This window comes from Saprolegnia parasitica (genome assembly GCF_000151545.1).
Source record: "Saprolegnia parasitica CBS 223.65 unplaced genomic scaffold supercont2.8, whole genome shotgun sequence".
Taxonomy (NCBI): Eukaryota; Oomycota; class Saprolegniomycetes; order Saprolegniales; family Saprolegniaceae; genus Saprolegnia; species Saprolegnia parasitica.
The window spans coordinates 728,544-756,268 of NW_012156402.1; the positions used below are offsets into that span (position 1 = coordinate 728,544).

The following is a 27,725-nucleotide window of genomic DNA, read 5'->3' on the forward strand; positions in this document are numbered from 1 at the left end:
TTGACACTGAAGAAATGCGGCATTCTACAAAGCGAAACGCTTCGCGGACATCTGAATCTGACCGTTTCGCAAGATTTGGGATGGACGGTCCAGAGACGCCCAGCACATTTCCCATGCTTGCGACCGTGGGACGACTCCAACACCGCTACCTCACGTAGATTAACTGCAGATTCATTCTTAGCTGGAACAAAAAACACGCTCGACTGCACGCAGTGGGAGGCTGATGGCCGTGCTCGGTATCATTGAAAACGAGAGAACACATCTGAGTCTGGGTCGATTTCTGATTCTGAGTTTGCACAACGCGAGCTCTGTTGTGGTATGCAGTGGAGCGCTTCGAACATAACGGAACAATCGAGCTCCGTTCTGTGATATCATGCTCGCGTGAACGGTCTTGTGCTTTGTCGCGGTGCCGCTGGTGCAGTCGCCGGCGCCGTCACGCCACTACGAGCCTAGACGACTACGCTCTCGTGCATGAACAAGTGCTTCTAGTCGACACGAGAGCTTGAGTTGAAACGAACGCTTGGAATCGGTGCACGATCGGTATGCCTACTGTATGCACGTCGATGCGTTGGTCGATGAATGCGTCTGATTCGTCGAGCGTCAGGTGGATGCTTGTGGAATCAAGGTCCTATGGCCAGGATCAAAGGCACGACAACAACTGAGTTTGCTCAGTGCTCTCTGATACGCCGATGCTATCAGGCCACTAGCTTACCAGCGCAGCTTGGCAACACAGAGCCAAGATACGCCATATATGCGACGCCAGCGCGTCTGATACGAGCACGCGCCACCTCGATCCTGTCCTTCATACTCCAATTTGCTCGAGAGCAAGCTCCCACCAACGACTGCAATGAAGACAACGGTCGCCACGTCCGCTCTCCTTCTCGCCACGACCGCGATGGCCTCGTCGTCGCTCGACCGCGCGTCGCTCCTGCGCGAGTTCAACGCGTGGAAGCTCAGCGACGCTGGCGCCGAAGCCTTTGAGCGCGGCTTTGTGCCCGAGACCATCGGTCGGTCTGTGCCCGAGGCCGAGAACCTGCTCCTCGACCGGTTCCTCGACACCAAGCGGGAAGTCGCGCGCCTCAACATTGAGCACCCGGACGCACACTTTTCGCTCGAGAACCCGTTCGTGCTGCTCAACGAAGCCGAGTTTGCCGCCTTTGTCAAGGGGTCGTTTGGCGACGGTCCGCGCCAGCTGCGCGCCGCCAGTGACGACGACCTTGTTTCGTCGGATGTGCTCGACGTCAAGGCCACCAGCAAGGACTGGACGACGCATGCGTGCAGCGCGCCGCTGCGCAACCAGGGCCAGTGCGGGTCGTGCTGGGCGTTTGCGGCCGTCGCTGCTGCCGAGTTTGGCCACTGCCTCGTCACGGGTGCACGCCTCGACCTCTCGCCGCAGCAACTCGTGAGCTGCGACAGCTCCAGCGGCTACGGCTGCCAGGGCGGCTGGCCCTGGAAGGCGCTCGACTACATCTCCAAGAACGGTCTCTGCACCGCCGCGGCGTACCCGTACACGTCGGGGTCGAGTGGCCAGAACGGCGCGTGCCAGTCGTCGTGCAAGAAGACGCCGCTCCGCGTCGGCGCGTCCGTGAGCATCCAGGGCGAGGCCAAGCTCACGTCGGCACTCGACAAGCAACCCGTCGTCGTCGTCGTCGAGGCCGGCAACAACGTCTGGAAGAACTACAAGAGCGGCGTCGTCAAGTCGTGTCCTGGCGCGCAGTCGGACCACGCCGTCTTGGCCGTCGGCTACGACGCTGGCAGCTACAAGATCAAAAACTCGTGGGGCGCCAGCTGGGGCAACGGCGGGTACATTTCTCTGCAGCGCGGCGTCGGCGGCAAGGGCATGTGCAACGTCGCCGAGCACCCGTCGTACCCGCCGCTCAAGTAAGCATCGTCTCTGTGTCGTTGGACAAGTCGCAAGTGGCGGTCACTGTCGAGTGTGTGTGTACGTTAATCCATCATCTATTAGTTGGATCCTGTGGACGTATTCGCACAATATTGTAATACTTGCACGACTGGGTCGATGAGTGGGAAGGGTGGATACAATGCATCTCATAGAGCCTGAAGTGAAGATAGATAGAGCTCGCAAAGACGCAATGTAGCTTAGTTGGAGACGTGGTAGCAGCCGCACTGAGTTGGAGCGATGCAAATGAATCGAAACCTCGGTCCAAGAGGCAACTGGGCAGCCGCAGGAGTGGCGCCTGTGGATCTTGAAACGTTGTCTGGAAAGAGGCACCGTATCGTACATCGGGTGCGCAATTGCTGTCAAGTAGCGACGAAGAGCACCCATTACGGTAGTGGCACCTATCGCATAGGTGCGAATACCTCAAATTGCACTAAAGAAGCACCCACTGCGCAAAACTAAGCAAATGGAGTGGAACGGCAGTGACAGCGAAGACGACGAGCACGGGGATGGCTCGCCAAAGTGGCCATACGCGAACGCCTTGGCCAAGCTAACGTCCGAGGACGACTTTCTCTGCACGCCGAATCTCCCGCGCCAAGTGAAGCCACCGCCGATTAGCATCGGCGATACCACCTTTCGCTGGCCGCTGACGAAGCCGCAAGCGCAGCAGCTCGAGACGCTGCATGGCACCAACGCGGTCATTACCGCGCCAGAGCTCTGCATCCCGGACTTCGACGCATGGTGGGCGACCATGAGTCCTATGGTTCTTGCCCCCGCGCGCCAAGTGCTTGACATCGACAAAACTGCGGCCGTTGGCGTAACGCTCTCGCACCTCGTGATCGATGTCAGTGGGTCTGGCGATGTCCTCAAGGCGCAAGCTGCGACACCCAACACGTTTGGCTCGGTCATAATCATTTTGCCCTCGGCGCGCAAGGGCGGCGCCATCAAGTTCGCGCATGGCGGGGCCGCCGAGCGGTTTGACGCGCCGCCGTCAGCAACGTTCATGCGCGTCGCTGTGACGTATCTCCAGACAACGATCACGTCGGCACGCTTGTCGTCCGGCTGCCGCTACGCTCTGGTGCTGAACCTCGTGGCCCTCGACGGTCCGCGGTCGCCGATGCCGCCGGCGATGCTCCGGGCCATCGACGCGTTCAAGGAGCTGGCGGCGCGGCCAAGTCACAAGCACCGGCGCATCGCGTGTGAGCTCAAGCCCATCAACCACAAGCTTTTGTGGGAGAAGCTCGGACCCACAGACAAGTACTTGGTCGACGTGCTCTTGGCAACCGGCGCCTACGACGTTGTCCTCGTCGGCTTCAAGAAAGAGCGCGACTACGACGCGGAGCCGCCTTACGACAGTGCCAACGAGGGCGACTGGGACTATGACAAGCCTCAGTACAAGATCATCAACACGGTGGCGCGCTTCAAGGAGCATCCTGCGTGTCCGATCCCGGCTGCGATGCACCTCATGCTTGTGACTCGGGGTGCCCACGCCTTTCCCGATATGGAAGATCGACTTGAGAACGTTGCGATTCCAGCAACCAGCGTCTTGTTTTGGCCCAAGCAGTTTCGCGCGGAGATCATCGGTGTCCACCGCGCACTTCAGATGCTGCAAAATGCGATCAACGACCCAGCGGCGGACCTGCTCGGGTACGCTTCCGTGCACGACTTGGCCCAAAGCACCAGCGCAATCTTTGGTTGCGGCAGTCTCAAGGATCCCATCCCAGCGGTCGATCCGATCCTACTGTACGACCCGAGACCGGCCACCACCACGTTTGTCACGACGATGGGCTCTCTGCTGCGCCAGCTCAATGACGTCGACGTCGTCATCAGCTTTTTACGGGACGCTGTCACCATCAGGCCCAACACGCCGCTCGACGTCGTCGCTCCCGTCGTGCACACGCTCTTGAGCACGTTTGGCTGGATGCGGCTCGCCGACGCCATGCTCGGTCTCGTCCAGCGCTGGCTCTGCTCGACAAGTAGGTCGCTGCTCCAGCTGCTTTCGAGCTTGGAGGGCGTCAGTGCGCAGCCCGTGTGCGCTGCGCTGCGACAGCCTTGCTTTGGCGAGTTTCTCAAAGCTGCGTGGTCGACTCTGGTCCACCACGATCCACTGCAGTTTGACTACACCGGCTCGAATTGGCGCACGGCATTCTTGTGCGACCTTTTGCTTCTCGGCGCGCACGTCGAGCGATCGATTCCGGAAGACACGAGAGAGAACTGGCTCGGCGCGTACTTGCCACCGACGCTCATCTCGGTCGTGGACGACTACATTCATCCGCGGAGGTCGGCCCTCGCCGCTCTCCAAGACAACATGTATAAGCGCAACGCCGCGGCACTACTGGCGCATCTTCCCCAGGCGCTGCTTGACGCCGTGACCAAGCGCCCGGAGATGCAGCTGGCGCCGTTCGCGGACGCGCTCCTCGCCGCCTTTGATGCGATGCGGTCGACGACACAGCCAAGGACGCTCGACGTGGGCTTTGGTTTCGCCAACTCGGATAGGCTGCGGGACCTCATGGGCCCCGGTCCTTCGCGAGCTTACTAGTCGTGCTCGATACGGCAAATCGCTGCACGGCTGATTTCCTATCCTCGCTTTGGAGTCAATGGGGTCTCTCGAGAGCTCGTGAGCGCGCCTATGTCCACACGCCCATGCCAGTGTCGTCGGCCCTTCAAGCCCTCGTGGCGGCTCATTTGGTGGGCATTGCACCCATCCTTGCGCACTTGACCAACGACCTGCGCGATAATGCGCAACGCACCACGGAGCTGTCGCAAAGCCAGCCGACCAAGAACGCTCTTCTGGTGCTCGCGACGATGGCGCCCGATGCGATTCCGGCGTTCACGGAAGCTTGGCTCTCGGCGCTGCCTGCTGCTATCGACACCACGCTCCACATGTTCTATCCGATCGTCGTCTGGATGGGCACGCAACTCGGCCCTTTTTATGGCAGTGCACCCGCGCGTCTTACGACAGAGTGCTTAGCGAGGCTGCGGACCGCCCGCGCCCCAGTCTCGGTGGAGCCTGCGCACGAGATGGCCGACATCGCCATCGATCCAGAGCACTGCGCCGAGTGCCTCGAGGTCGCCGGCTTTCTTCATGACGGCACGAGAGCCCATCTGGATCTCAAGCAGTCATCGTGGAGACTCTGCTCCATCGTCCTTGCGTGCGTCACCGCCCACTCTGACCGCCTCACGATGGTGAAGCTCGGGGATGCGAACACCAAGGGCATACTCAAGCTTCCGCCGCCAGCCGGGGTCTCGCTGGCCGAGTATACGACCACCCAGAACGACCTAGCACACATTGACCGCTGCATTGCTACGCTCGTCGATGCGACCCAACGTGCAACGAAGCGCCCGCGGCACTATTGAGCTCTTCGCCTAAGCGGTGCGATTTCGCATTCATCTCGATACAAGAACGTTTGAAAGACGAATTTGAGTTGCGCAGAAGAGTCCCGTCTATGGTTGACGCCTGTCAGTGAGGATTCTTCATGACAAGAAGTAAGTTGTTTTGGAGAAGAAGTTGTTTTGGGGAAGAAGTTGCTTTAGGAGAAGAAGTTGTTTTGGCAAAAAGCAGACGCGGGTGCAAAGTGAGTGACCCGTATCAGCAAAGAGAAATAGAGAAATCTGCACGAGATCTTTATAGTATCGGCGACTTGATGTGCAGTTTCGGCGGCGTCATCAATATGTAGTGGACCAGAAGTTCGGAAAATGGGCTCTCGACGCTAGTCTCGATGTCTCGACAGAAAACGAGTACTTGTAGAAAGTTTCTACTCGTTTTTCTAGAGTAAAGGTGGATTGTTTCTCAATTCTTATCGTGCTTGACCATGCCAATACCGGGTTTCCTTTACTGTACTCGTAATCCATGTAAGAATCGGTGATCTCGCCGCCGATCCTGTAGCAACCATGCAGCTCCAGGATGAGATTCGCACTCGCAACGGCGTCATCGTCAGAGCTGCAGATGTGACCTATCAATCATGAATACCGCCTGTCTACACTGCATGTCAAAGAGCAAGTGCAACGTCGCAGATCGAACGTTCCAAACAACTGTTCCGGCATATGCAGCACATCGTACGGTGCAGAACCGGTGCCACCCAACGCGCACGCAAGGACGATGGGGCAGAATCTCCACGATGACTGCTTCAGACCCAGCCTCACACCTCGCGCTCTCTGGAAGATCTCTAGGCTATGCCTCTGGTGATCACTCAATACGGCTATGACTCCAATGCGTACTACTCTTCGTTTCCATAGATATACACCGAAACTACGTTTCCCTCTTTCAATATGAGTAGGTTCTCGTGACAGTATGCTGCTGTTCCTTTATCGCCCGTATCCACTCTCTCCACAACACATGGTTTCAGCGCGCGCGTCTGATAAGTCACCTTTGGATCGATCCAGCGCTCCAGTCATGTATCTTTCAGAGCCCTGTCTACATCGGCAGTGTCAACCCCTTGAGCTCATTTTCACATTTCCATTCGCCTTCACACCAAGATGCAACGCATTGCGATCGCCAGCGCCGCCCTTGCCGCCGTGGCCGCGGCCAACGACATTTTCGCCCAAGAAAACCTGGACGTGATCAAAGAGCTCGAGCAGTGGAAGAAGAGCCAAGCCGGCAAGAAGGCCATCGAGTCGGGTTGTGCCCAAGCCCGAGTCGAGCGGCCGCCAGGAAGCCGGCACGTCTGTCGAGGCGCTCGAGCTCGAGCGCTTCAAGGCGACCAAGAAGGTGGTGGAGCAGCTCAACAAGGACTACCCGGACGCCGAGTTCTCGGTTGACAACCCGTTCGCGCTCTTGACCGAAGACGAGTTTGCGCAGTACGTCATGGGTGCGTTCGGCCAGGACCAGCGCAAGCTGCGCACCGTGGACCACGTGGCCCGCGAGCTGACGCCGGCGCAGCGCGAGGCGAGCGACGTCGACTGGTCGAGCCACAAGTGCAACGAGCCGATCAAGAACCAGGGCGAGTGCGGGTCGTGCTGGACCTTCTCGTCCATCGGCGTGGCTTCGTTTGGCGACTGCCTCGCGACTGGGACGCTCCTCGACCTCTCGCAGCAGCAGCTCGTGAGCTGCGCGCGCAACGCCGGCAACGGCTGCCAGGGCGGCTGGCCCTGGAAGGCGCTCGACTACATTCGTGAGACGGGTGTGTGCTCGTCGAGCGAGTACCCGTACCAGTCGGGCAGCACCAAGCAGGACGGCCAGTGCAAGGAGAGCTCGTGCAACAAGAAGAAGCTCCAGATCGGCGCGACCGTCGAGATCCAGGGCGAGAGCGCGCTCCAGAGTGCGCTCGACCACCAGGCCGTCCAGGTGGTCGTCGAGGCCGGCAACAACGTGTGGAAGAACTACAAGCGCGGCGTGATCCGCCAGTGCCCCGGCGCGCAGTCGGACCACGCCGTGCTCGCGATTGGGTACGGCACCAAAGACGGCGTCAAGCACTTTAAGATCAAGAACTCGTGGGGCACCGGGTGGGGCGAGGGCGGCTACATGTACCTCCAGCGCGACGTCGGTGGCAAGGGCATGTGCAACGTCGCCGAGCGCCCGTCGTACCCCAAGCTCACCAAGGCGCCGAGCCCGAGCAGCCACAAGCCGTCGCCCAACCCGACGTCGGGTCCCAACCCCAAGCCGTCGTCGAAGCGTCCCGTCCCGACGTCCAAGGGTCCTGCGCCGTCCAACAAGTGCGGCGGCTGCACGGGTTGCTACTACCCCAACCAGCAAGCGTGCCAGCCGGCCTTTGACAAGAGCACGTGCGACATCATGACGGAGTATTACGGCACGGTGTGGTGCGGCAACTAAGTTCTTAGGCGTCCAATTTCCAATTGCCCGTTCTCGCGGCTGCACAAGCCAGTGTGTTTGTGAGTCGAGACTACATATCGATGTGAATACAACTCTGTCAATTGTCTTATATTTCAAACTTTGCGACCAGCAGCTCGAGTTTTGACACTGAAGAAATGCGGCATTCTACAAAGCGAAACGCTTCGCGGACATCTGAATCTGACCGTTTCGCAAGATTTGGGATGGACGGTCCAGAGACGCCCAGCACATTTCCCATGCTTGCGACCGTGGGACGACTCCAACACCGCTACCTCACGTAGATTAACTGCAGATTCATTCTTAGCTGGAACAAAAACACGCTCGACTGCACGCAGTGGGAGGCTGATGGCCGTGCTCGGTATCATTGAAAACAAGAGAACACATCTGAGTCTGGGTCGATTTCTGATTCTGAGTTTGCACAACGCGAGCTCTGTTGTGGTATGCAGTAGAGCACTCTAAAGCACGACGGGCGACAACAACTGAGTTTGCTCAGTGCTCTCTGATGCGCCGAAGCTAGCTTGAGGTGCAGGGTTACAATCTTTTCATCTATAACGTCACATTGGCCACCGGCATGGTGCTCGTTTTGCTCGTCTTCACCAGTGTCTTCTACTCATTTGTCTGGCTCTGATGCGCCAGTTCGTATTGGGTAAGGACATCAAGGAAGGCCAATGCCCCCGCAGCAGCGGTACTGGGCCTGCTGCGCACGTACTCGCGCAGCAGAAAGCAAACGTTGCGAAGCTCGACGCCATGGACGTCACTGGTCAGTGCTTTGGCCAGCACCTGCGTCGCCAACGGACGCTTGGCTGGCCCGCCTCGCAAGTGGAACACCACGCCCAAACAGTACCTACACCTGCTCTAAGAACCCATTGTCTATAGAGGAACGCACCCGGCGAAGGCGTACTCGCGCTGATGGACGCTGTCAAGGCTTTCGATGCACGTTGCCCAGAGCTGCAGCGCGCGCGCCATGTCACCGGTCAAGTAGAGAAGGAGGCCGGCAAGTGGCCCGAGCGCATCGACGTCCAATGTCGTCGTCAATGAAAACTCATGGTGAACGACGCACGCCGCCGTGCGCTTGTAGCGGAGCAGGAGCAGGTCGTCGCTGCTCTGGTAGACAGACAATGTCATGGCCTCCACGACCAATTGCCGCCCCAAAGCATAGTCGTTACAAGCGAATACGCTGGCAATCGCTACACACCAAAAGACAATCTCTCCATCGGCGTAAAGAAGTGGAACATGTCTACCATAGCTCAAGAGACCGACGCAGAGCAACAAGTGGGCCCTTGCGTGCATTGGCTCGCGCTGAGGACGTGGCAGCAGCATACGGTAGATCGGCGTCGCAGCAGCCATGTCCTGCTGGACGTACGCGAGGAACTCTGCAAACTGAATGATGATCTTGAGGTCTTGGCCGTCCTCCAACGGTGTTGATAGCGTCGCCAGATGACGCAATGCCTACGCCAATAGCAGTCATTAAATGCAGTATAGGCACACTCCATACGTTGCGGAAGAGCCCCTCGGCGCGATCGAGGTCGGGCTGCTTGAACGTCAAAAAGTCGGCAAAGGCGGCATATGTGTCGAGGTCGGTTGGGTCGTTCGCCAGTGCGGCTTCGTACATGGCGCGCGCCGCCTCGAAGCGCTGTCGACGCTCGTCAAGGAAGACGGCGTAGTTGCAGAGGACGCGCTGGTAGCGTGGGTCGGCGGCGTGCGCCTCTCGGAACGCTGCTTCCGCCTACAGCAGCTCCAACCTGAGTCTCGTGCGGCTGTCCTCGAGCGATACCGCATCCAGATTGCCCTGCTTATCTTCTAGCAGCGCAAGGTTGTGCAAAAGGCGCGCGGGGTCGGGGCTGAATGGGATCGCCCGCCGAAGCAACGACGCGGCGGCCGCCAAGTCGGCAAAGTTCTCTTCGAGCAGATCGGCGTAGGCGCAGAGCAGGCCCGAGAGAACCGATTCCGGCGGATACGCTGGGTCTTCGGACGCCTTGGCTGTGCTCGTCAGCGCGTCCAGCGAGCTCGCAATAAATGTCCGTGCCAGCCACTTGTCCCTAGCACAGAGCCTACAGGCCGTCAGCTAATGTACAATGCATCTGTGCAGACCGCGGCCACGCAGCACTCTCGATAAAATGGACAGCGCCGTCGTGGGACGGCTGGCGACAGGCGCGGGCGAGCTGGCGGAGGTAGGCCTTGTGCCCGAGAAGCTCGTGCAGCGCAGTCGTCTCGGGCCCATGCAACGCGCGGGACGCCAAGGCCACCCAGAGCACATCGTGGCTGCCGAGGAGGTGCCAGCGCAAGCAGACTTGACTCGCCGCCCCGAGGTCGCGCACGCCAAGGTAGGCCAAGACCTCGTGCAAGAGCTCGTTGCTCTCGAAGACACGCTGCATGGCAGAAACGAAACCCGTTTACATTCGGCATATGCCACATTCAGTCGCGGTTACCGTTTCACGCAACGTGGTCCCGACCATCACAGAAAGCAAGCGACCGCAACGGGTGCAAGATTGCCAACAAACACTGGCGCCTTTCTACTGGAATCGCCTGGTTGAGCTCAGGGGCTCTTGGCTCTGACGTCCGAGACAGCGCTTCCAAAAGGCTTCAATACCTTGAAGTCTTGAGTTTGTACCCGCTGTCGCAGGACGTCTGGCTCAGCTCCGTTTTAAGTGACTGAGAAGCAATTTGAATTGGCTGCCGTTGTGTGAAGTGATGGAGCAATTTTCATACTCGAGTATATGCGCAGTCATGGGAGCTCGCGATGCGGTAGACCATGCACCGGTCTGCTCGTCCCGGTAGTTGGCACAATGCATGCGCGATGACCGTCGCGTTGGTGGGTCAACTCTGCAGACAGGAGCAGGAGCAGGGGCAAAAACACGTACGATTTTAAATTCGGCACATGCCGCACGGACGTGGCGCCGTTTCGAGTGTATTTTTCTAGGCACGATGGACGACGAGGTCGACGACGATGGTGTCGGCGAGCTCGTGGCACCGCCGCCGCCAAGCGTACGTAGGCCGGCGCATGCGTCTAGAGGCTGAGGCGCTACGCTCCTAGCCCAAGCACCGGCGCGTCTGGTCCGTCGGCGTCGACTCGGCCACGGAGCTCGGGAAGATCCAGAAGGCGCACGAGGTTGACCGACTGCGGGACGTGCGCCATGCCTCATGGACGATTAGATGAGCTCGCTGCAGACAGAGCTGGCCAAGCAGAGCAGGGCGCTTGAAGAGTCCCAAGAAGAGACGCAGCTCGCGGCCCGCATCGGCCAGTCGCTCTTGGCGCAGAACCAGCAGCTCGACTACGAGCTCAAGGCTACCTTGTGCCAGGTACGATACCCCAATGCAAGCTACGTCCGAGTGTCGACGGCGCGGTAGGCGACAGCGCGCGCCGACGACGCCGAGCGCCATGCACGCGTGCGTGCCTCCTTCGGCGCGATGTAGCGATTCGACGACCATGTAGGTTCTCGAAGCCAGGCTTGCAGAGGCCACGACGAGCTGCCGCGCCGCCGAGAGCCAATGCGTACACAGCGCAGTCGAGATCGAGCATCTCCACGGAGTGCAGGCGGGACTCGAGTACGTTACCCATTCAACAGACGGGATCATTGGCGGTGGCAGATCGACGATCAAGCAGCTTACGCGGGACGCGAGCAAGTGCAAGGACGAGCGCCAGCTACTGACACAAGCCACGGCTCGTCTTCACGAAGAGGTACGACGGGCTGCGATCGTTCGTGCATAGCTCATGGCGTGTGCAGAACCGAGAACTGCAGGCCGACCGTGACACGCTGCAAACAGCTAATGGCCGCCTCATACGAGAGCTCGAGGCGCTTCGCGCCGACCTGACCGAAGTAATCACGAGCCATCGTTGCGCTTTGAACGCTATCCATCACATAGCGACGGGACGCTGCCGATGCGAGCGACCGCAGTGTCCTCGAGTTCAAGACCAAGCTCGTCGGCTACGACCAAGTCGTCGCCCACCTCGAGGCGTTGCAGGCGCATGTGCTGTCGACGGATGTCGAGCTTGCTACGCTAGTTGGTCGACTTCCTATTGCACACGATTACTCAGTCTATGGACATGTAGCACGAGCACTGCCGGGCCCTGGAAGACGCCAAAGAAGCGTCCGAGCTCTTGGTGCGACTTTGTTGCTTGGAGGCGACAGTGTACACTATCGTCTGTAGGTAGCCGCACTGACCACCGAACTACACACCACCACCGAACAGCTGCAGCAAGAGCGGGTTATAACCCAAGAGATGCGCGTAGGCTCGTTGTTACGATAGTGGTGGTGCGACTTGTTATACCAGGAGGCGAGTCGGAGTTATTTGAGCCGTCGCTCGAGCGACGCAAGCGCCTCGGATGGTCCCGACGTCGCAATTCTCAAGCAAGGCTCGCTCTTCCACGAGCTCTCACTCGTGCTTGAGCGGGACCGCGCAGATGCGACGCAGCCCCTTCTCGATCGCGTGGGCTCTCTGGCGCCGATACCAACGACGATTCATCTCAAACTAGATTCTGGCACTGGAGACCGAGCTGGCCTCGTACAGAGAGGTGCTTCTTCTGAGAGCCATCGACAAGAGCCACTATCGCGGACTAGGGCTCCAGCCACGAGACTGTCTCATCACACGTAAACGAAGTCCGCGCGCTACGGGAGACACAGTACGCGATCGAGACGGAGCTGCTTCAGGTGCCGTTGCCACTAGACATGGAACGACGACCTTGCAAGTCGTGTTGAGTAGGTACAGAAGGAGCTCAGTCGGACCCAAGAGACGTCCAAGGTTCGACCAGATCGTTTGCGAGCACTAATTCATGTACTTTGGTGTAGCTGTGGGAAGCCAAGTACGTGGCCAAATGCGCCGAAGCCGATGAATTCCGAGTCGAGCTCAAAGGACACATGCATGCGTGCGAAGTGGAGCTCGACCAGCTCATGTAGGCGACGGGTACACTGCGCCGCCTCGTGATCCATGGGCTCGTAGGAAGCAGCGAAGCTCGATGCAGGACGAGCTCCTCAAGGCGCGACTGCTCTACACGGAGGCCGCCGCCGAGTGGCACGCTCAAGTACAGTACATATACAACAAAGACGCCAATTCGGACTCGTGATGTCTTCCGGCTAGAGAACGCTGCACGAAGCGCAGGTAGAGCAGCTTCACGAGACGCTCCGAGCAGCTCAAAGCGAAGTGCATCATCTCAAGCTGGACGAGCGCCATGTACCTTCAGTCTATGCCCAAAACATGGCAGCGATAGCACTCGCGTAGGCGGCTGCTTCGCTCGCAGCCAGCACGCAGCAGCTCTGCGAGATGGACCGCGCGCTTCGGTTGGCCAAGGACCACGAAGAGGCGCTGAGCAAGAGCGTCGGCCTCTTTCAAAGCAACTGCGATGCGCAAGCAAGTCGACTGTTGGCGCTTGTACCGCCCAGCGACTCGCGTGGTATCTCTGAAATGTCGGAGTAGGAAGATGCGATGCGCGATGCAGCCGAGACTCGAGTCATGCAGGAGCAGCAGGTAGACGTGTCCATGTGGTAGGCATGTTTCTTCTCACCTGATGTAGATGGCCGCTCTCACGAGTGAGCTCGACCAGACGCTCGAGCTCTGGCGCGACGAGAAGACCACAAGTGACGGTCTTCGCCAGCGCATCGAGGTTCGTGCCAAGTGTTCCAGTCCTCTAGCATGAAAGGTATTTGGAGTAGGAGCTCCACGAAATGATGGAGGTGGCGTCACAGCCGTCACCATACCGGTCACGGCAGTCGAGCATCGAGCAGCGGCGTAGTTTTCTCAAGCGCGGATCGCTTTTCCACGAGCTCGCACAGCAGATAGAGCGGGAGGTCACTCTTGCCCAACGGACGATTTCCGAAGACGACGAGACCACGCCGCCGTCTGTCATTGTCCGTGACCGTGGTGTCATGACGGTCCTGGACTGAGCGCTTGCGTAGGTCGAGTCGCTTCGGTTGCAGCTTGATGAGCTTCAGATTCAACTTCGTCGAGAACGGGCACGTGTGTGCCAACTGCAGACGGAACTCGATGCTGCGACGCCGGTAAGTCCCAGTTTTGCCCCTCGCACATCAAGGTCTTGTGGCGCGTAGGCTCCACCAATTGTGCGCCCGCCGTGGTTCTGGGCGGCCTTGTATGGCGGGCGCGTTCGCGGGCTGCTCGACAACGAGATAATAGCTGCACCCCACGAGTAGGACACTACATTATGCAAGTAAAGGCCTAGTCCACTGGGTCGTCCGTCTTTAATTTCGACGGGCGCAGCGTTCCATTTTCTGTTTCAATTAGCTTAGACCCCGCTGGCGATATCAACGACTCTGCCCGCGCCTTGGCCTGGACACAAAATCCTCGGGCAACCCATCCACATCGGCTAATCTCTCTGCGCTGCGACAGACTTTGAGCAGTACGCGTCTCGGAAGACCGGAAACTCAAGTCGACCTACCTCGAGTGGCGAGACTCCACGCTGTTAAGCTCTTGACGAGCATGTTTTGTGTCCTCACAGGTCGCTCACGTACATGTACCTCGACACGGACGAGCTACCTCTAGCGTACCACCGGCGCAAGATTGAGCCGCGCGGCTGCTTTAGGCTGACGTATTGTTGTGACACCGTCTTAACCCCGGGCATCCCAAACTTTTGCGAGTTTTACACAGTTGAAGTCGCGATTGGAGTCGACGGCTCTTGACTCTAACGTCCAAGATGGCGCTTCCACATGGCTGTAAGACTTCGGTGGCTCTGGCGTTGCCTCCACTGCTGCAACACGTTTGGTGCCAGTGTTGATTTGAACACTCTCGTTTCTTTTTGAGGCCAAGATCTGCGGTGCGTTATTAGTGGTAAACGCCAGAAATAAGATCGTAGTGCCACATTTTGCGCACGACGCTGGGCGAGTGGCCGTTTGGTCAGCAACATCCTGTTTGAAAATGGAATCGCCCATGGTTGGCACGTTGATAGAAGACACTTTAGAGAGCAGAGCAGGCCACACTGCGTGACCGCTGCATGCCGACGGTACGCGCGTTGCTTGATTCAAAATACAAAGCGCTCTGAAAACGTTAAAAAGCGAATCGCCACATTGGCTCATTGCGTTGTCGAGGCGATCAGTGCTTCCACCAACCCTGTAAATCAAGAGTGATTCCATTCAGAGTTATTGTATCACAATATTCGATTGCCAGCGAAGGCAGTGCGTGTAGAGTGGATACAAAAACGAACACTCGCTAATAGTTAACTAGGCGAGTTGGCCCGGTAGACTCGACCGGCCGGCGGACGACGACGATGACTTGCTGCGCTGGAGCGTGAGCACGAGCGGCTTGGGACTCGACTTGAGCACGTGCATCGCGTGCTGAAAGCCCATCGAGCTAATGTCCTGCTGGTTGATCGCGATGAGCATGTCACCAGCTGTGACGCGTCCTCGCTGACGCATAGCGTGGGCCGCCCCTTCATCCTTGACCTTGACGACCTCGATGTAGTAGTTGAGCAGCGGCGTGACGACGAGTCCGAGCGGTCCATCTTCGTCGGTCCATGTAATGTTGTACGCCTCGTCGTTCGGCGTTAACTTGTGCAAGTTGAGTGCAATGACACTGGACCGCCGGCCGGAGGACGCAGTCGAGACGCGCGACTCGGTGACGGCGTCGTCGTCCGGCATGCGGAATCGGAGGACGCATGGCTTGGGCTGCTCCGAGAGAAGCGCGTTGATCTCTTTTTGAGACTTCATGTACGTCGAGATCGCGTTGACGTGCGTGAGGAGGTCGCCCTTGCAGACCATGAGCGGTTCGTTGGGCATGGGCGACGAGAGAATCGTGCTCACGTACGGCAAATGGCGCTGGCGGTGGAGTTTAAAGTGGAGGTTCAGTGGCTCGTTGTAGCCCCAGAGCACTTCGTACTCGTTGGCTTCGAGCTGATGCGCCGGCGTGTGGCCGCGACGCTGAAACACAAGCGTCACGGGCTTGGCGATCTCGTGCATGTAGGCGAGCGTTTGGTGCAACGAGGCGTGGGGCACGATGGGCTTGGTGCCGACAGAGACGAGGACGTCTTCCACCGCCACGTGCGAGATGGTGCTGCAGCCACTCAAGTTGGCATGGACCCGCTGGACGACTGGCAGCCCCGACTCGAGGTCCCGGCCGAAGTAGAGACCGAGCATCCCAGCCGGCCACGTAATCTCGTACTTGTTGGCGAGGGACACGGCCACTTCCGACTCGGTCTCCGACTCGGACGCGTCATCATCCTCGTCGCCAATGACTTCAGGGTAAAAGGGCGGCGGCGGCGGGGCGTGTACGGGGGATACAAAGGGCCGCACGAGCGGACGCACGGGCGAGTTGACGGGCGAGTTGAGCGCGCGATAGGCGTCATCCGCGATGGCCTTGGCTTGGGCTGCGACGCGCTCGGCTTCGGCCGCCGCGGCCGTGTGTCGTCGAGCAGCCTCGGCGACCGCTTTGGCTTTGGCGGCGGCGTCCGCTTTGGCCTTGGCGGCCGCAGCCATCGCTTGTGCCTTGGCAACGCGCAGTGTCCGCAGCAGCTGCTGCGCGCGGTGGCGGCGGTAGCTACCCTGCAGAACGACGGCGGCCGCGCGCCGCTGTCGGCGAAAGCGCCAGAGCCGAACGGCCGACTGGATCGTTCGCACCGACGCCTGCTGACGACGAAACCGGGTGCGCGCGAGGACCATGCGCGCAAAGGCCTGGAGCGTCACGACGCGGCGGTGGAGTGCGAGAACACGTTCGCGCTGAAGGACATCGAAAGCCGCTTGCACGACAAAGACCTTGGAGGTACCGAGCTGGAACGGCGGCTTGTCGGTCGGCAACGCATACTTGGCAAGGAGCGTCTCAAGCATTGCGTGAACGCTGCGCGGTCCAGGGGCGAGGGGTCGAAACTCGGTCTGAAAAGCTTCGTGCGGGAACCGCACGGCGTACCCGAGGCGGGAGATCTTGACGGCCTCGAGGATGCCGGAGCACTGGAGCTGCTCGCGCACCCGAGGTTCGTCCAGCGTCGACGGCTGCAAGTCGTCGTTGGGCTTGATGCACCGGACGAAATGAGGCGACGTGGCGTTGAGAACCCCGAGGAGGTCCGTGAGCTGCTGCTTGAACTTCATCGCGACGGTCGCACCCATGATACCGGACGACCGGCGCGGCTTGTCGTCGCTGTCGTTGTTGAGGCGGGACGGCGGGAGCATGCTCAGCACTTGGTAGCTCTCAAAGAGCGTCGCGACGAACGAGTTGGTCGAGGCGCTGAGCATGTCGATGGCTTCGTCGTGCACGTGGTCTTTGTTCTTGTCGCAAAAGCCATCCGTGATATACGCGACCGTGCCTGCGTAGTGCAGCACGGAGAACTGACTGCTGCCCTGCTGGAGCTTGGACGCTGCGAAGCGCGGGTGCTTGCCGAGGAGATCATAGAGCGACTTGGCGAACGGTCCATCGCCACCTTTGGGCAGCATGCACTGCTCGTCCAGCAGTCGAAAAGGCCGCGCCGCGCCTCAAACAGCATCACAACCAAGTCGTTGTTGGGGTACTCGACGAACGTCCACGGAATGCCTTGGCTCGCGTACTCGTCTTGCTCCATCGCAAACACAAACTGCGAGAAGAGCTGCTGGAGCTTCTCGTTGGCGTAGTTGATGCAGAGCTGCTCGAGCGAGTTGGTCGGGAAGATCTCGAACCCAAAGATATCGACGATCCCGATGAACGAAGCATGCGAGGTAGTAGGATCGATGGGCCGCGACGTGTCTTCGTACGCCATGCTCTCGTTGATGCGGTCGACGAGCCACTCGAAGAGCTGCGCGTACAGTGCTTTTCCAACCACATCTTTTGCGCCCAGCGCTTGGCTCGGCTCGAGAGGTACGGTGATGGTTTCGCCGCCGGCGCGGATCTTGCGCGTGCAGAGACCCGATTGGAGCCGGTCGCGGCTGACGCCGAGGAGGCCGCAGAGCGTGACCAGGTCCACGCTCTGCCCAAACGTGGCGCCACCACCGGCCGCCGGGACAAACTCGAGGTTGCCGAGGTGCAAAATCGCAGCGACCACCTGCAGCACGCTCCACTGCTCGTCATCCGCCATGCCGATCGTTGTCATGGCGTGGCGCGTCTTGGTGTACTGGTCGCCGTCGTCGACGCCGTCCTTGCGGTCCACACACTGCGTCTGGTTGAGGTACTTGTAGTCCTCGATGCGCGTCAAGCGCAGCGCAGCGAGCTCGTCGGGCGTTGCGCCACGTAAGAGCTCGTAAAAGATGTGGTAGTTGCGCTCGCCGATTGACTGCGACACGAGCCGGACGCGCTCGAGGAGGTACGTCGAGATGGACGCGCCAAGAAGCGACCCGCTGCGGTCAAAGCCGAGGCGAATAAACTTGCCAAAGCGCGACGAGTTGTTGTTGCGGTTGGTCCGGGCGTTGCCAAAGGCTTCGAGGATCGGGTTGGACTCGAGCACGCGGTTGCGCACGTTCTCACGCTCAGGAATGTGCGTATCGTTGGTCGTGGCCGACGAGACGGACGCGAGGTAGTTCATGATGATCTTGGTCGTCTCGGTCTTGCCCGCGCCCGACTCGCCGCTGACGAGGACGCTTTGGTCAGCCGTCTGGCGCAGCAGGTCGCGAAAGGCTTTGTCAGCGACTGCGTAGACGTGCGGCGGTAGCTTCTCGCGCTTCTCGCCGGCCATGACGCGGTCGCCGTGTTCAATGTACGAGGCCTTCAAGGCCGCGCTATAGAGCGCAGGCAGCGCCTCGAACGGGTTGATGGCCACGAGGATCGAGCCCGTGCTCGTGTAGATGGCCTTCTTCTGGAAGCGCACCGCGAGCGCAGCGAGGATCGAAGCCTCGTCCAGGTGCACGAGCGCGGTGAGGTCGGCGACGTCCTCGGTCATCGTCCGCTGCTCCAAATGATGCGATCGAACTTCGAAGCTACAATCCAGTGCAATGTCACGTTTGAAGACAGTGTATCCTACATACCAACATCAAGTTCAAAATGAAACGACGGTGATTGGTCCAAATGCTTCTCGTCTCTGATTGGCTCGTAGCGTTGTCGATTGCACTTCTAGTCGATCGCAGCGACTAACTAATCAAGATCATACATCCACAAGAGCACATTAACGGTCGTCGTCTACTACGATACTAAATACTGGCGGGCACGCCGACGTGGGACGCGCGGCCCTGCTTCTGGAAGGTCAAGAGCACGGGTTTCGGGCCAATTTGCAGCAAATGCATCGCGTTCCGGAAGCCCATCTTGGAGATGTTGTTGTTGTTGATGCTAATGAGGAGGTCGCCGATCTGCACCTTGTTGGGTTGCCGCAGAATCGCGCCTTCGGGCTTGACCTTGGTCACCTCGGGGTAAAAACTCGACAGAGCTTGCTTGACGACGAGGCCGAGCGCGCCATCCTCTTCCTTCCATGTAATGTTGTAGAGCGAGTCGTCGCGCTTCGGGTTGAGGCTCATGGTCGACATGCGGCTGAAGCGGAAGCTGCTCTCGCGCGTCGACGCCTCGCTGGCGCGGGACGACTCGAGTAGGGCATCGTCGAGGTCCGCGCGCATGAAGCGCAGCACGACGGGCCGCGGCCCGTCCTCGAGGAGCTTGATGACGCGCGCAAACTCGACGCGGTACGTCGAGATCTCGTTGATCGCAGTGAGGTAGTCGCCGAGCCGGACGTTGAACATGCCGGGAATCTGCGGGTTGCCCCGGCATTTCGAGACGCTTGGCATCTCCTTCTTCTTGTCGGGCTTGAAGCCAAGACCGAGGGGCACGTTGTCGCGCCAGAGCACTTCGTACTCGTCGCTCATGAGCGACGGCTCGCGGACCGTCTCCGAGTTGGTCGTCCGCTGGAAGCGCAAAGCGACCGGCTTGTCAATGTCTTGGAGCAGCCGCAGAATGTGCCGAATGTCGTTGTTGTGCACGCGCTTCCCGCCCACCGAGAGGAGGATGTCGCCCGGCGAGACGTCGAAAATGTCGGCGCACGTGCTCAGCGTCTCGTGCACGCGGCGAACGACCGGGAGACCGGAGACCTCGTCGCTCTCAAAGTAGAGGCCGAGCATGCCGCACTCCCAGTTGATCTCGTACTCGTTTTCCGACGTCGTCGACTTGGACTCTTGCGTCGAGGCCGTCGACGACGACCGACGACCGCCCTTCGCGACGCCACCGTCGTCCTCTTCGTCCGACGAGCTAAACTCTTCAAAGACCACGGGCGTCTGGAGCAGCGGTCGCCCGAGCGCCGGCAAGAGCGGCCCCATCTTGGCCGAGAACGCCGGGTCGGTCCCAAGCGGAATGAGCGCCGCGGCCTTGATCTCCATCTCGCGTGCCTTCTTCAGTCGGTTGGCTTCTTCGTCGGCCTTTTGCTTGAGCAGCGCGCGCTCGATGATGGCTTCGGCTTGGAGCTGGCGCCGCATCTGCGCCGCCGAGACCCGGCCGCGGTGGCCGCGCCACATCCGCTGCAAGAGGCGCACGGCCCGCACGCGGCACTGGTGCACGGACCGCGCGCGGTACCCGCGCCAATGCGCCTGGATGCAGACGCTGCCACGCGACTGGCGTTGGCGCCGGCGGGCGTGCTGCAGTGCCCGGCGCCGGCGCACGGCCCGCTGCAGCGTTCGGATCGCGGCCACTTGTCGGTGGTACCGAGTCCGAGCGAGGAGGCCGCGGGCGTAACGCTGGAGGCAGAGCACGGCCGACGCCTGGACGTGGATCTTGCACCGGTTCAGGTCTTCGTACGCACCTTGGAGTAAAAACACTTTGGTCAACCCGACGCGGAACGCGTTAGGCGTCGGCAGCAGCGTCAGCAAGAGCAGTTCCAACGACATGGCGGCGCTGGGCGAGAGACACCGGTAGTGCTGCAGAAACGTGGAGTGGAGCATGCGCACGGGGTACCCGGACCGGGAGATCTTGACGGCTTCGAGGACGCCCGAGCACCGCAGCTGCTCGACGACCCGCACGTCGTCAAACGCGTGCGGGTCGAGCTCGTCGTTGGGCTTGATGCACCGGATGAAGTGCGGCACGGTCGCGTGCAGGAGCTCCAGCAGCGTCGAGAGCTCCGACTTGAACTTGAGGACGACCGAGGACGCCGCGTTCGTCGACCGGCGCGGCGGCGAGTCGGCCTTGAGCGACAGCGCAGTGGACCGGCGCAGCGACCCGTCGCCTGCGAATAGGTGCGTCACGAACGCCTTGGATGAGGTGCCGAGGAGCTCGAGGGCCTCGACGTGCACGCTGTCCTTGTTCTTCTCAATGAACCCCGTCGCCGTGTAGACGACGTCGCCGGCGTAGTGCGCGATCGTAAACTGCGTCTGCCCGCGCTGGAGCTTGGTCGACGATAGGTGCGCGTGCGAAGAAAACACGTCGTAGTACTTGGCCGCCAGCGCCGCGTCGTTGCCTCTGGGAATAACGCACTGCTCGTCCAGCAGCGAGAAGAGACCGATGGGCCGCGCCTCAAACATGGCCACGCACGCGTCATTATTCGGGTACTCGACAAACGTCCACGGAATCGCTTCGGCCGCGTACTCCTTCTGCTCCATCTCGAACACGTACTTGGCGAAGAGCTGCTGGAGCTTCTCGTTGGCAAAGTTGATGCAGAGCTGCTCGAGCGAGTTGGTCGCGAAAATCTCAAACCCAAAATGTCCACCACGCCGATGAAGCGCGAGTGCGCGCTTTGGACGGACGCTGACGCGTCGTAGCTGATGCTCTGGTTGATGCGGTCGACGAGCCAGTCGAACACACGGGCATAGATGGTCTTGGCCACCGCGTCGCGACTGGTCGCCGCTTCGAGCACCGTGAGCCCCTTGGTGATGACCTCGCCACCGACCTTGATTTTCTTGGTCGTCAGGCCTTTCTCAATGATGCTCGCGTCGATGCCAAGGAGGGTCGCCAGCGTCGAGAGCAGCGGCGCGCTCCCGTCGCTGCATTGGCTCTCTTCACCGCCCTTCTTGACGAGCTCGACGTTGCCCAGATGCAGCACCGCGGCCACGAGCTCGAGCACGCTCCACTGCTCGTCATCCGCCATGCCGATCGTTGTCATGGCGTGGCGCGTCTTGGTGTACTGGTCGCCGTCGTCGACGCCGTCGCGACGGTCGTAGCACTGGCTGCTGTTGAGGTACTTGTAGTCCTCGATGCGCGTCAAGCGCAGCGCAGCGAGCTCGTCGGGCGTTGCGCCACGTAAGAGCTCGTAAAAGATGTGGTAGTTGCGCTCGCCGATTGACTGCGACACGAGCCGGACGCGCTCGAGGAGGTACGTCGAGATGGACGCGCCAAGAAGCGACCCGCTGCGGTCAAAGCCGAGGCGAATGAACTTGCCAAAGCGCGACGAGTTGTTGTTGCGGTTGGTCCGGGCGTTGCCAAAGGCTTCGAGGATCGGATTGGACTCGAGCACGCGGTTGCGCACGTTCTCACGCTCAGGAATGTGCGTATCGTTGGTCGTGGCCGACGAGACGGACGCGAGGTAGTTCATGATGATCTTGGTCGTCTCGGTCTTGCCCGCGCCCGACTCGCCGCTGACGAGGATGCTCTGGTTGCAGGTCGCGTCGGTGGGCATGTTCATGTCGCGGAAGGCCTTGTCCGAGACCGCATACACGTGCGGTGGTAGCGGGGCGAGCTTTTCGCCGTTGGCAGCGCGGCTGCCATGCGCAATGTAGCGCGCCTTGATCGGCTCGTCGTAGAGTGAGAGCGCCTGGAACGGGTTGACCGCGACAAGGATCGAGCCCGTGCTCGTGTAGATCTCTCGCTTCATAAAGCGCACCTTGAGCGTATGCAGGATCGCAGGCTCGTGCAGGTGCACGAGCGCCGTGAGGTCCTCGACGCCAAGCTCGCGCTGCTCGATCGGGTTGCAGACAAAGACCTTGCTACCGACGGCCGACGCCGGGAAGGCGAGGACGCGCGAGGCCTCGTCGATGGCGTCCGTGAGCCGACAGCCGAGGCTCGTCGGCGTCGTCGCATGGACCACGGCCCGGCGCCAGACCCAGTCCTCGGCGAGGACCCACACCGGGGTTCCGATCTCCATGCGCCCAAGTGGCTTTTTTAAATGCCCGCCCAACGCCGACTCTGGATGTATTTTATTATTAATTTTATTGTATTAAAAATAAACGCCAGCCGGGCTATGTGCAAACGTATGGTATTTAAAACAGATCTCGCTATTCCTCTTCGAACTTCGAAATAGAGGTCGGTCCGTGCAACAGGCCGCACCGCTCGCAGCTGCGAACTTCGCATTACTACGGCCGACGGGACACGCCATGTGGCCGCGGCGACGGCGGACCAAGGCCATGGCCGCGCTGGATGGCCTCGGCGGGTGAATCTTTCTGGGCGGCGTCACGGGCCATGGCTATGGGCAGCGGCGACGAGCGCGATGTTGGCGACGGCAGCGACACGGCCAAGCTGACGGCTCGAGGCTGCATAGGCGCGGACTGTGGATACCTCCGGCAGCGATGGGGTACGTCGCACCGTCGCACAGAGTTGCCATCGACATGTCTAGTAGCCGTGGCGGTGGATCCATGGATATGGCAAGGTCGCACCGTCATGCCGCTGCGACGACGTGATGGTGGCACCTGCGTGTATCTCGACGACCTCTCGGTGCGGCTCGCTTCAGAGCCTCCGCAGCGTGTACTGTACGCAATGCGCACGCGGCGCCCTGTCCAACTCTCATTGCCAAGGGCAGGTACCGTGTAGTCGCACCGGACGCGTCAATGTAAATAAGTCCTCATCATTGACAGACAATCGCTTCTCTCGACTAGGCAAAGGGTGCGAAGAGGAGCTCGTCGAGGTAGTAGATGCAGTAGAAGAGCACGACGCCTGCAATGAGGCGCCACACAATGTCGTCGGCCTCGGCCCACTCGAGTGCGCGGTCCATCGTCCGCGAGAGCGCGTTGACGCCGCAGACGTACGGCGACGGCCGCTCGAACGTCAAGCGCAGCGGCGTCTTGATCATGCGCGCTTGCTGCTCCTGGAGAAGTCGCAGCGCCGAGTCAAACGTCTGCGGCGCGTCGTCGATGCGAACGAGGATGTCGCCGACGTCGACGCGCGCCTCGGGCGACGCCACGTGCATGTTGTAGGCGGCGAGGCAGCCGCTTCCATGGAGCTTGGCCACGCGGAGGCACTCCGAGTAGCGCACACGCTTGAGCTCCGCGCCAAGGACGTCGTCGTCCCACGTCACCGTCACCACGTTGGTGTGGAAGAACCACTTGATGTAGTCGCGCGGGGACCGCGCCTGCGACGGCCGCGGCCCGGGGAGGAAGCGCAGGACGACGGGCCGGGGCGCCGACGCCACGAGGTCCATCGCCGCTTCAAACGTCATGTGCGCCGTGGGCATACCGCTAACCGACAAGAGAATGTCCGACGGCCGCAGCTTGCTGAGCCCGCGCACGCTCGTGAGATGCCCGCGGAAGCCGTCGACCGCCGGGCGCACAAAGCCATCGCGGCTGCAGGTGTGGGCCGTCCACGCAAAGGCCACCGAGACGTCGTCGGCGGTCAAAAGCACCTCAAAAGCATCGGCGTCGCAATTCGTCTCGTCGTCGAGGATCGGCGTCGCACCGATCGTAATCGTGTCGGGCGAGCTCGAGCACGAGCAGGCCGACGACGCCCGCGCGCGCACCGGGCCGCGCCCAAAGCGGAGCGAGATCGGCGGCGCCATCTCCGAGAGGACGGACGCAAGGTCGAGGTCGTCGGCGTCGGCGCACAGCACGAGCTCTCCGATCGCGAGGAGCTGGTCGCCTTTCGTCACGTCTGAAAGGCCCGAGCAGTCGCTGAGCGCGTCGTGCTTGCGGCACACCACCGGTACACCCGACGCAAGGTCAAACGAGAGACCCAGCACACCGCGCTCCCAGCGAAGCGTGTACTGGGACGAGACCCGGCTGGCCGACGACGACCGCCGACGCCCGATGGATGACGCCGACGAGAGGCCAAGAACGACGGCGGGGACATCCTCGTCGTCGTCGCTGCTGTGGTCGAGCTCAGCGTCGGGCTGCGCCGTGTTTTCACGGGTCGTGACCTCCTCGAGGAGGTCGAGGCTCCACGTGCGCGCCTGGGCCTCGATCGCCGCCTTGGCGTCGCGGTGCTGCTGAACAAACCGACGCACGAGATGGGTTCGTCGGCGGACGTTGGCCGTCACAACACCACGCCACTGAGTGACCACGGACGCTCGCCGCGCGCGACGGGTGCGGCAGGCGCGGACAAACTGCCGAACGACGTCGACGCGGACCCCACGGTAGCGGTGCCGCTGGTCCACGAACCGCTGCCAGTGACGTACAGCGGCAAGGGCACGGGCGAGCGCCGCCGCCTTGGCCGCGCGCCACGTATGGATATACGTACGCAGACGCCTATCGCGGGCCGCGGCGCACCGGTGGTTGTACGCAACGACGTCCTTCCAGCGCAGCAGAATGTTCCACGCCCGCTGCATGCGCTCGGCGTTGTGGAGGAAGGCGCGGTAGTGGACGAGCTGCCGCCAGTGGCGCTGCAGCCGCACTGCAGCGTCGCGCTGCTTGTGGAAGCGACGCGCGCTCAAGAAGCCGCGCACGATGGCCTGCACGACGATCGTTTTCGCGCGGAGACGCTTATACTTGTGCATCGCGAGGTGTTGCCGCGCAGTGGCCTGCAGCACTGTCGCCGCCGCCGCCCGCGTGGTCGCCACCGCCGCTTGGAGCTGCTCGAACGCGTCGTGGCTCAGAAACATCTTGGTCTTGCCAATGTAGAACGGCGCGTCAATCGACGCGTGGAGCGCGGGGACGAGCCGGCTCACGCTGCGCAGGCGCGGGTACAGGCACTGGTAGTGCTCCAGAAAGGACGGAAACGCCATGCGGATCGGCAGGCCCATGCGCGAGATTTTCGTCGTCTCGACGAGGCCCGAGCAGCGCAGTTGTTCGAGCACCCGGGTCTTGTCGAAGAGGTGGCCTTGCATCGCGTCGTTGGGCTTGATGCATCGGACGAAGTGCGGCACCGAGGCCGACAAGGTCGCGAGGAGCGACGACAGCTGCACTTTGAACTTGAGCGAGACGGTGGACGCCAGCACGGACGAGCTCCGGTGGCTGAGCTTGCGCGTCGGCGACAGCGACGGCTGGCTCGAGAACGACGACCGCGCCGGCAGCTTGGCCGTCGCGCTCACATGATGCAAGTCGGGTGTCGAGTGGCGCTGGACGTCGTCGTGGTCACCGCGATTGGAGGCGTACTCCCAGTCTTCAAAGAGGTCGGCCACAAAGATGTTGCTCGACGTTGTCAGTGCCACGAGCGCTTCGTCGGGCACGTGGTCCTTATTCTTGTCGCAAAAGCCCTTGGTCGCGTACTGCACACGCCCCGCGTAGTGCTGGATCGAGAAGCAGCTCAGGCCTTGCTCGAGCTTCGAGGCTGAGAACGGCGCGTGCTTGGCAAAGCTCGCATAGTACTTGGCCGCGAGCGTCCGGTCGTTGCCCTTGGAGAGCCGCGACTGCTCGTCGAGGAGACAGAAGATGCCGTTCGGCCGGCCTTCAAAGAGCGCGACGACGGCGTCGTTGTTGGGGTACGACACAAACGTCCACGGAATCGCCTCCTTGACGTACTCCTTCTGCTCCATCTCAAACACAAAGCGGGCGAAGAGCTGCTGGAGCTTCTCGTTGGCGTAGTTGATGCAGAGCTGCTCGAGCGAGTTGGTCGTAAAGATCTCAAACCCAAAGATATCGACGATCCCGATCGTCGGGTAGGCACTGCCGCCACTGCTGCCTTCGCTGCCGCTGCTCGAGTACGCGATCGAGACGTTGATGCGGTCGACGAGCCAGTCAAAGACGCGCGCGTAGATCGTCTTGGCGAGGACGTCCCGCATCATGCTGGCAGTCTCGACCGAGAGGTTCATGCGCACGGGCTCAAAACCCGCAATGATCTCGCGCGTGCAGAGCGCCGACTCGAGGTCCGACGCGACGAGCCCGAGGAGCGTGCAGACGGTGCGCACGTGGCCCTGGCTGCTGTCAGCAAAGGTCGCGCCGTCCACCCCCTTGCGCGCAAACTTGAGGTTGCCGAGGTGCAGGATGGCGGCGAGCAGCGTAAAGACGCTCGACTGCTCGACTTGCGTGAGCCCGACGGTCGTCATGGCCGTCCGCGTGAGCGCAAACTGCGCCTTGTCGTCGACGCCGTCGCGACGGTCCACGCACTGCGTCTGGTTGAGGTATGCGTAGTGCTCGATCGACGGCGAGAGACTCAGCGCGACGAGCTCGTCGGGCGTTGCGCCACGTAAGAGCTCGTAAAAGATGTGGTAGTTGCGCTCGCCGATTGCCTGCGAGACGAGCCGGACGCGCTCGAGGAGGTACGTCGAGATGGACGCGCCAAGAAGCGACCCGCTGCGGTCAAAGCCGAGGCGAATAAACTTGCCAAAGCGCGACGAGTTGTTGTTGCGGTTGGTCCGGGCGTTGCCAAAGGCTTCGAGGATCGGGTTGGACTCGAGGATGCGGTCGCGGACGTTGTCCTTCTCATTCGCTGCGTCCTGCGGGTTGACGCTCGAGACAGACGCGAGGTAGTTCATGATGATCTTGGTCGTCTCGGTCTTGCCCGCGCCCGACTCTCCGCTGACAAGGATGCTCTGGTTGCTGCACGACGACGAGGTAGACGTGATGGCGCGGAATGTCTTGTCGGCGATCGAGTAGACGTGCGGTGGTAGAACGTCGTCGCTACTCGCATGCTCCATGTAGCGCTTCTTGGCCTCGTCGGCGTACAGCGCTGGCAGCGCCGCGAACGGGTTGATGGCCACAAGGATCGCGCCCGTGCTCGTGTAGATGAGCTTCTTCTGGAAGCGCACTTGCAGCGTGTTGAGGATCGCAGGCTCGTGCAGGTGCACAAGCGCGGTGAGGTCGTCGACGCCGTTGAGCCGCTGGTCGTCCGGGTTGCACGGGTGGATGGCCGCCGTTTGGACCTTGGCCACGCCCGTCGGTAGCTGCACAAGGACGGCGCCGTCGGCCTCGGGCGCGAGGACCGACGCGAGCTGCCAGCCGTCGCCGTGGCAGGCCCAGACCCGTCGCCCGACGCTCTCCATCTTGGCAAGTGGCAGAGGTCTCGGAATTAAAAACATTTTCGCTGCGTACACACGGTTCGCGGCGAGACGGTGCTTTTTATTTGATTGCGTTTTATTTCAACCCGGCGTTTCTATGCAGATGCGTGAAATAATATGCACGACGCTGGGACACGCCGTGAAATGACTGCGATGAT

General features: G+C 60.9%; 9 protein-coding genes across 9 annotated transcripts; 5 read left to right on the plus strand and 4 right to left on the minus strand.

Annotated features, from left to right (window-relative positions):
- Positions 1 to 847: 847 nt before the first annotated feature.
- SPRG_03394 (hypothetical protein) lies at positions 848 to 1,885 on the plus strand (the record flags this gene model as incomplete). The annotated part of the gene is made up of 1 exon (XM_012341968.1): positions 848 to 1,885. The coding sequence occupies one exon, from the start codon at positions 848 to 850 to the stop codon at positions 1,883 to 1,885; it is 1,038 nt and encodes a 345-aa protein (XP_012197358.1).
- A 464-nt stretch (positions 1,886 to 2,349) lies between these two features.
- SPRG_03395 (hypothetical protein) lies at positions 2,350 to 4,439 on the plus strand (the record flags this gene model as incomplete). The annotated part of the gene is made up of 1 exon (XM_012341969.1): positions 2,350 to 4,439. The coding sequence occupies exon 1, from the start codon at positions 2,367 to 2,369 to the stop codon at positions 4,437 to 4,439; it is 2,073 nt and encodes a 690-aa protein (XP_012197359.1). The 5' UTR covers positions 2,350 to 2,366.
- Positions 4,440 to 4,543: 104 nt separating this feature from the next.
- SPRG_03396 (hypothetical protein) lies at positions 4,544 to 5,362 on the plus strand (the record flags this gene model as incomplete). The annotated part of the gene is made up of 1 exon (XM_012341970.1): positions 4,544 to 5,362. The coding sequence occupies one exon, from the start codon at positions 4,544 to 4,546 to the stop codon at positions 5,255 to 5,257; it is 714 nt and encodes a 237-aa protein (XP_012197360.1). The 3' UTR covers positions 5,258 to 5,362.
- A 1,014-nt stretch (positions 5,363 to 6,376) lies between these two features.
- On the plus strand, positions 6,377 to 7,670 carry SPRG_03397 (hypothetical protein; the record flags this gene model as incomplete). Its single annotated transcript, XM_012341971.1, has 2 exons — positions 6,377 to 6,477; positions 6,515 to 7,670. 2 exons carry the CDS (start codon positions 6,377 to 6,379, stop codon positions 7,668 to 7,670), a joined length of 1,257 nt encoding a protein of 418 aa, XP_012197361.1.
- A 458-nt stretch (positions 7,671 to 8,128) lies between these two features.
- SPRG_03398 (hypothetical protein) lies at positions 8,129 to 10,076 on the minus strand. The gene is made up of 6 exons (XM_012341972.1): positions 9,780 to 10,076; positions 9,463 to 9,739; positions 9,184 to 9,414; positions 8,930 to 9,137; positions 8,575 to 8,875; positions 8,129 to 8,532 (listed from the first exon to the last, which is right to left on the minus strand). The coding sequence occupies exons 1-6, from the start codon at positions 10,061 to 10,063 to the stop codon at positions 8,295 to 8,297; spliced, it is 1,539 nt and encodes a 512-aa protein (XP_012197362.1). The 5' UTR covers positions 10,064 to 10,076; the 3' UTR covers positions 8,129 to 8,294.
- A 537-nt stretch (positions 10,077 to 10,613) lies between these two features.
- SPRG_03399 (hypothetical protein) lies at positions 10,614 to 13,905 on the plus strand (the record flags this gene model as incomplete). The annotated part of the gene is made up of 23 exons (XM_012341973.1): positions 10,614 to 10,673; positions 10,723 to 10,797; positions 10,842 to 10,988; positions 11,037 to 11,075; positions 11,122 to 11,234; positions 11,277 to 11,367; positions 11,414 to 11,506; positions 11,553 to 11,690; positions 11,740 to 11,790; positions 11,838 to 11,915; positions 11,961 to 12,116; positions 12,163 to 12,201; positions 12,248 to 12,337; positions 12,390 to 12,428; positions 12,476 to 12,579; positions 12,627 to 12,708; positions 12,765 to 12,857; positions 12,906 to 13,055; positions 13,101 to 13,151; positions 13,198 to 13,287; positions 13,337 to 13,531; positions 13,580 to 13,681; positions 13,730 to 13,905. The coding sequence occupies 23 exons, from the start codon at positions 10,614 to 10,616 to the stop codon at positions 13,829 to 13,831; spliced, it is 2,178 nt and encodes a 725-aa protein (XP_012197363.1). The 3' UTR covers positions 13,832 to 13,905.
- Positions 13,906 to 14,818: 913 nt separating this feature from the next.
- Positions 14,819 to 18,496, minus strand: SPRG_03400 (hypothetical protein). The gene is made up of 2 exons (XM_012341974.1): positions 17,110 to 18,496; positions 14,819 to 17,059 (listed from the first exon to the last, which is right to left on the minus strand). Exons 1-2 carry the CDS (start codon positions 18,463 to 18,465, stop codon positions 14,855 to 14,857), a joined length of 3,561 nt encoding a protein of 1,186 aa, XP_012197364.1. The 5' UTR covers positions 18,466 to 18,496; the 3' UTR covers positions 14,819 to 14,854.
- A 216-nt stretch (positions 18,497 to 18,712) lies between these two features.
- SPRG_03401 (hypothetical protein) lies at positions 18,713 to 22,581 on the minus strand (the record flags this gene model as incomplete). The annotated part of the gene is made up of 2 exons (XM_012341975.1): positions 21,205 to 22,581; positions 18,713 to 21,181 (listed from the first exon to the last, which is right to left on the minus strand). Exons 1-2 carry the CDS (start codon positions 22,570 to 22,572, stop codon positions 18,713 to 18,715), a joined length of 3,837 nt encoding a protein of 1,278 aa, XP_012197365.1. The 5' UTR covers positions 22,573 to 22,581.
- A 672-nt stretch (positions 22,582 to 23,253) lies between these two features.
- On the minus strand, positions 23,254 to 27,569 carry SPRG_03402 (hypothetical protein). Its single transcript, XM_012341976.1, has one exon. It carries the CDS (start codon positions 27,550 to 27,552, stop codon positions 23,296 to 23,298), a length of 4,257 nt encoding a protein of 1,418 aa, XP_012197366.1. The 5' UTR covers positions 27,553 to 27,569; the 3' UTR covers positions 23,254 to 23,295.
- Between the last annotated feature and the right edge of the window lie 156 nt (positions 27,570 to 27,725).